This window comes from Seriola lalandi, unplaced genomic scaffold (genome assembly GCF_002814215.2).
Source record: "Seriola lalandi dorsalis isolate HSWRI2012SDOR001 ecotype SW California unplaced genomic scaffold, Sedor1 jcf7180002054682, whole genome shotgun sequence".
Classification (NCBI taxonomy): Eukaryota; Metazoa; Chordata; class Actinopteri; order Carangiformes; family Carangidae; genus Seriola; species Seriola lalandi.
The window spans coordinates 2902883-2910039 of NW_019525235.1; the positions used below are offsets into that span (position 1 = coordinate 2902883).

General features: G+C 36.8%; 1 protein-coding gene across 1 annotated transcript in view; it reads left to right on the forward strand.

The window, feature by feature from the left end:
- Positions 1-1975, forward strand: part of slco3a1a (solute carrier organic anion transporter family member 3A1a) — a 35331-nt gene extending 33356 nt beyond the window's left edge. The window contains exon 10 of the mRNA XM_023422486.2: positions 102-1975. Within this exon, the coding sequence (XP_023278254.1) occupies positions 102-454 (353 nt within the window). The 3' untranslated portion in view covers positions 455-1975. The remainder of the gene's footprint in view (positions 1-101) is intronic.
- The last annotated feature ends 5182 nt before the right edge of the window (positions 1976-7157 follow it).

A 7157-nucleotide genomic window follows, 5' to 3' on the forward strand; every position in this document is an offset into this window, starting at 1 on the left:
AAGAAAAAAATGGCCAACTAATGATTCAGCATTAACCCAGATTGCATATAAAGTCATTTTTATGGAAACAGAATGAGTTTTGTTGTCTCGCTGTTTTACAGGATTCATCCCCCCTCCTCTGATCTTTGGTGCTGGGATCGACTCCACTTGCCTTTTCTGGAGTTCAGACTGCGGCAATAAGGGCGCTTGCCTGCTGTACGACAACATAGCTTACAGACATCTGTACGTGAGCCTTGCCATCATCCTGAAGGGCATCGCCTTCCTCCTCTACACCACCACATGGTATTGCTTACGCAGGAACTACAAGAAGTACATCAAAGGTCACGAGGGCTACATGACGCCGACTGAGTTTTACCCCTCTCTCACAGAAGGCCCCAAACTAGTTGACAGGACAAAGTTTATATATAACCTAGAGGACCATGAGTTTTGTGAAAATATGGAGTCAGTTTTATAGTTCGTAAAGCAAGAAAAGGACTAAAGGACAATGTGGACATTCATATTCTCTCAAAGGAATAATATTTTATGATTTTATTCTTCTTTTCTTGAAAGGATGAAACAAAATGTTTTTGATAAAGGCGATCTATTTAACAGCCCGTTCAGGTCATAGGAGACGTTGCGCTCCACTTCGCTCCACGTTAAACTTTCGAAAGGGTCCATTTTAGTTGTTTACGTTATCAGCGAGGTGTTGTCCAGTGTTTGCCGGTGAATTCCTGTGTTGACTTGGTGGTAGAAGACCTCTACAGTACTGTCTGGCTCAGTCCTAGTTGATTATTAGTGAGTGGACATGATGCTACTACGACTATAGTTGCCATATTGTTTTAGGTCTGTCATGATCCCAGTGATCTGTGTGACAAATGACAGTTTCCTTTCACTCAGTGCACTGTGTGTTCTGTCCGTCACTCTCAAAAATGAGATTGTTATGATTTAAAAAGAAAAAAGAAAAAAAAAAAGTTTGGGTGGTTCTTCAGTTATTCATATTTAAAAGTTGCCAAGTGTTTACAAACTAATAGTTCATCACTTAATGCATTTTATTTTGATGCAGAAAGGTTTCTTATTAAAAGAGAACAGAAACACTCTGACTGGGTTATTATAGTGGCCTATTAGATGTTTTAACTGTCAGAAAATCAAGTTTAATAACTTTAAAAAAAGATAGTGTTCTCATGTCATCATGCACTGTTCAGTTTCTTGTTCTCTTGCTGGATGATAGACACTGTTTTTGATACTGCTTGGACTAGACTGTGAAGTCTTGTCTTATAGGTGCAAATGTGCAATTCATATCTGATACGTCCATGTTTATAACTAGTCTTGTGTCAGACTGCGGGTTGGTTTTTCATTATAACAGTTTGTTTCATTTCCATGTTTGTTTTTTACATCTGCAGAGTTTATTCAGCCTAATATGTCTTAATAAGGGATTATTCAATTAAGAATGTTAATTTAATTTCTTTTGACTTTTGCACTTAGTGGAAGAGCAAAGACGAAAATCAAGATTAATATTTTTCAAGTAAAAAAGATTAGGAGTAATATATTTATTTCGTTAGGCCCAGAATGTTTTATTAGAGTGTGTTTGAGAGGAAAGTTTAAATTACATATAATCTAATTGTCTGAGAAGTGTGTGTCTGAGGTCACAAAAGATTTGGGACAATTCATGGCAATGAAAATACTATGTTACATCATTGGGAAGAAAAAAAAAAAAACACACAAACTGTGTCTTCAAGCTAGGTCTGTAATATTTGGGATGAGGTTTTTCAGAAATGCTACAGGAGGATGTGTTCAAGGTCAAACAACAACTGAACAACTGAATTTATTCCTGGACGTGGTTTTGAAGAACTCTTTGACGTGACTCTGCACATACGACCTGCTTCTCTACTGATCTCTCTGCAGTTACAGTTTTGACATAGTCCCTTTTCTTACACTTTTTGTATGGCAACATATCATTTATTTTACTCTGGAAATAAATTATTTTTCAGAAAATAAATTGAAATATGAATGTTTTTTGCCTTTCTTTTACAGACTTTTTCATTTTAAAGAGCTGCTGTGTCCGGAGTTATTGCATTATATTTGGTTTTGTTTTATTCTCTCATGCAACCTGCGCAATATATTTACAAGTCAAAAAAAATGATGAAAACGAAAGACAGAAACTCAGTCCAATGATTTACAACTTATAACACAAACGATGTGATCCATGAAACTAAAGCGTCACACAGGATTAAAAACACTAATCGTTAATATAAGCTGTTTTCATAGTGGTCCTGGAAACCCCAAACCATGATAACAGTAACAGGTCTGCTTGTTTCTGTTACAATGCTGACGTACATGAAAGCTGTGACACGCAGATGTAATTATGGTAGATATGACTAATTATACGAATAGATAGATAGATAAAATACTTTTTACCATCTCTCACCTCCTTCCATTTTGTGTAATAAAAGTTTTTTGCAGCTGTTTTTAAAAGCTGTAACAAATTCAATCTCATGTTACCTGGTAAACTTTTCCAATTTATGGGAATGATTTAGATCCAAAAGAACCAAAAGACAACACAACTGCATGTACTGTATGTATCATATAAAAAAAGATACATCTTCAAATACTATATTCCTACCAGTGATATGAAAATTGAATCTGAGCTCCTCACAACTTTGATATACTGAATATATTCTTTTACATCAGATTCTCTCTTCAACCTTTGAACATTCTCATTTAAGTATTGAAGCACCATAAAGTGAAGAGCACAGAGTTTTCAACTGTCAGTCTCTATTCAAGGTTCATCATATATTCTCAATATTGTACCAAGTGCTCATTCAGTGAGATGTGAGGTATTGAACTGAGAAATTAATGGACTGGTGGAGAAGATTTCTCATATTTTGATTCACCCAGCAGCTCTAGAGCTTCAGGTTTAGCTTTTAGGTTTTAACAGTCACTTACTAGCTGTTCAAGCTGTTCAATGTGATGCTAGATATCAAACAATTCACTGAACGCGTTCTCAACTAAATCAATACACAACAAATAATGCGTGACATGGATCAAGTTTTTTTGAAAGTTTTATCATATTGCTACTTTGTTTTATTGTCTTATTAAAACTGTAGAACTTTCATCAGCATGAAAAGTGGATCAGGCTGATATTTGATATTGATATACTACATGTTATATATTCACTAACAGCAAACACTGCTGAGGAGGACAAACTGTAAATTTATCCTAAATTCAAATGGCCGTATACTGAAAATATACAAGGCAGCCAAGTTGCAACCAGATACATTCTCATTTTCAAGAGTAATGTCCCTTCCTGAGTTACTACAAAAACCATAAATAGCAGCCTTCTAAAACATTAGGGGGATTAAAAAAGCATTCTCAATTTATTTTCAACCTCTACCTTGGCCGACGGTCAGCGGAGGCTGAAATATCCCGACTTTTAGTCACTAGTATGGGTCAAGCTCAAGTAATGTTGGATCCTACATTTTCTGTAATGCAACTACATCTTTTCAAACTCATGAAAGCTCCTTCCAAAACAACAGAGGTCCTCATGCAGCTAGTTTATATACAAAGTAATGCTCCTCATGAGGAGAAATCTGAACATGTTCCTTTTTAAGTGCAAGTTTTCACAAACATTTTCACCATAGGAGCAATGATTTAAATTCAAGCGAACAGCAAGAAATAACAGATGACATTTCTTTGCAGCCAGCAATCACATCCCTGAAATGTTTCAAAAGGTCGCTCTCCAGGTCTCAACAAAAGACACTGTCACACCTGCACACAGCCAATTAATGGCTGACATGAGTCAAAGGGCAGTTTGGTTTGGTTGGTTTACTGCGCGTTGGCATGTTGTTTTTACACAGTGCACAATTTATGTGCTGTGAATTTGAAGAGTGAGCAGAGAAGCTTGTGCTTGAAATCTTCAAATGAATCAAAGAAATGACCAAAGTTGAAGCCCACCCCCTGCAGTTCAACAGAAACCCAGCCAAAAATAACCTTTTCTTTTTCTGGTAAGTGCAGAACACCCACAAAGCTCACACATTTCATTTCCTTGTCAACTTCAAACATCAGCAGATACCACAAAATACATTCTGCTGCACTGGAGTGAATTTCACATTTTCATGAAATCATATCACTGGGCTAAAATAAATAATTGATGCCATGTAAACGATAAATAATAAATTATAACTTTATTCAAAATTTTAACATTTGGCTCATGTAGCAGCTGCAGAAACAACTTCTTATAAAAACAACATGTCATCATTACTATCACTTATAAGCGTTTGTAAAAGTAAATGTAACATGCTTTGAAAAATGAGAAAGTGTATAGTGTGTTTCTTCCAGTGTCTTTATCTGTGCATGTGTGTGTGTGTGTGTGTGTGTGTGTGTGTGTGTGTGTGTGTGTGTTAGGTGGTTGTAAAGTCTAATAATACCACAATGACATCTTCAACAAGGCAAAAAAAATCTTGTGCTTGACAACAGTATCAGCAGCATCTGCTTCAGTTAACCATACTCTCATACACAACTCACTCCTGATGTTCGTCACATCAAAGAAACACAAAAGACAACTGCAAGTCACCGGGAGTGTGTTCTTGAGGAAAGTCAAAACACACACACACACACACAGACAAAAGCCACCAACCTTGAAATAGAAGCTGCTGCAGGCAAGAATTTTCTCTTTTAATCAAGACGCATCAATTAGCCTAATGGGTGCCTCGGTAAGACGAACTGTTACGCAACAACTCTCACAGAAGAAATAAAGCAATAAATCCTCAGTGCAGGACTTTGACTTACGTTCAGGGACAGACTGTATATGTTTCAGTGAATATGAATCTGATGGAGTGACTGAGTTCAGACTGCTGACATTTAGATTTTCATGCCTGGATGCAGATTTTTCAACAATAACATCCCAAAAAAGTGTCAAATCACAGTTCTGTATATAAAATGCAGAGCGTACAGTTTTAATCATGAATCGGCATTAGCTGGAATTAGATTTTATTACCGGGGTAAATATGATTATGATTATTCTCAGCATTATGTGCACTCTCAAGGCTCCAGCTGCACTTTTCATTTTATGTAAATTAGCCCTTTAGTCGTGTCTATTAAATACAATTGTGTGGATAATGTATGCATGAAATTAAAAAAAAACAACAGACAAAGACAGACAGAGACACTTTAGAATTGCTTTGACCAATTAATACTTCATTTGCAATTAAACACCACACTAAGCATGTGTTATGCGTGCAGGAGACTATCAGGTATGTTTCAGTCATTGTCAGCAAATAGATAATAATACAGTGACCATCAAGCTAGAAGGACTAAGGGAAAGACCTGAGAGATGGTGAGGATGCTAATGATGAACAAATGTACTGAGTACTGAAACAACAACCACCAAAATGTGGCTAAAATATTCCCACAGACTGTAATTATCTTAACTGATAGCTTCCAGTGTAATGTAGCTGCTGTAATCAAAATGTCCAATGGACAAATATTTGTAATTTATACATGATTAAAATGTTAACATGAAATGTTAACTCAGCACTTAATCACTAGTTAATTAAGTGGCAAATAGTGAACTGTGATGTAAATCATTGCTGTGTGAGTGAAATGGGTCCTTGGCGTCACTAATATCTTATCTGCTAAAGGTGTAGCCTAGCAAACATTTTACTGGCAAAAAGCAAGAAAGACCAAACATGCCCAGCTAGCTTTTTCAGGATAAACATAAGCTTTAAAATATATACTCAAAGAAAAGTCTAGACACAGTAGAGGCAGTGGTAGCAAGAGTAATACAAAGATATATGACCCGATGCATTTCTTTTTCCAAGAACAGCAGTACTCCCATGAAAAAAGTTCCCTCAGCAATGCAAATGGTTACTCTGCATAACCATTCAGACCGTTTACTTAAGTACAAGTACAAATAACAACAATGTAAAATTTGATACTGTTGCAAGTAATGTCCAGCTTTCAAAATACTGCATAAATAAAATTACAAATATCATGAACAAAGTAGAATTACCGCCTTGCAGTTGTATGCCTCCGCCACTCTGAGAAAAATGTCATAATTGCTGTGTGAAAAAGTGTTTTGTGGGTCTCACTGACCTTGACCTTTGATCTTTCGCCACCAAAATCTAATCAGTCCATCCTTGAGTCCCGGTGAATGTTTGTGCCAAATTTGAAGAAATTCCCTCCTTCCCTTCTCCGAGATGTTGCGTTCACAAGAATGGGATGGATGGACAACCCCGAAAACATAATGCCTACTGTCCTGACCGTCGTCGGCGCGGAGGCATAAATATACTGAAAGTATGGCATTAAGTGCAATAAAATTGCCCCTGTGACTGATATATCTTTATACATGATATATCATTATATTGTTAATGCATCAATGTGTAAGCAGTATTTTAGTCATAACTGTTCAAGGTGGAACTAATTTTAACTACTTCATATTAAATTTGGTCAGAGCAGCGGTGCCTGAGGGTCAGACTCCCTCTGAGGGTCACAAAATAAATCTGAGCTGTTGGAAAGATGAAAACACAAAGTTTGCTATAGTTACATTAATATTCATGTTTGGACTTCTGTCTGATCTTTCCTTTTTTGTGAAATAATGACTAACTTTACATCTTTTCAAAGGACACAGACGTGATGAGGGGAAGATTCATCAGAAATGTAACAAGAGAACTAATCACACTGCTTTTTTTGGAAAGGAACCACAAGCCAAGAGAGATGGTGCCCACTGGTTTAATCTTTAACAATGTTATCATAGCTTATGCTTTGTTATGTAAAATCTTTATCCGCATAGAAACCACTAAGCTGGATCTGCCAAATGTATGTAGTGGAATAAAAATGACAATGTTACCCTCAAGTAATGTACTTCATTACTTTCCACCACTGGTAACCAAAACTATTAAAAAAAAAGGATGTCCCAATTAGCCTCAGTAGGGGTCTGATCCAGGGCTCACTGGCTCTGTTCAGTGGACACAAGAGATTCACTGAAGCTTTGACCTCTATTTTAAGATGTAGGATATCAGACCACACATCTCCAGTTGATTACTGCACTGGCAATGACCCCTCTGTGTTTGGATGTGAGTCTACTGGATGCAAAACCTGCCTCACACACCTGTCTGGCTTCCTGCATACCGCAGTCTTACACCGCCTCTCTCGGAGAGCTCAACAACACCTGGGAAGTGAAA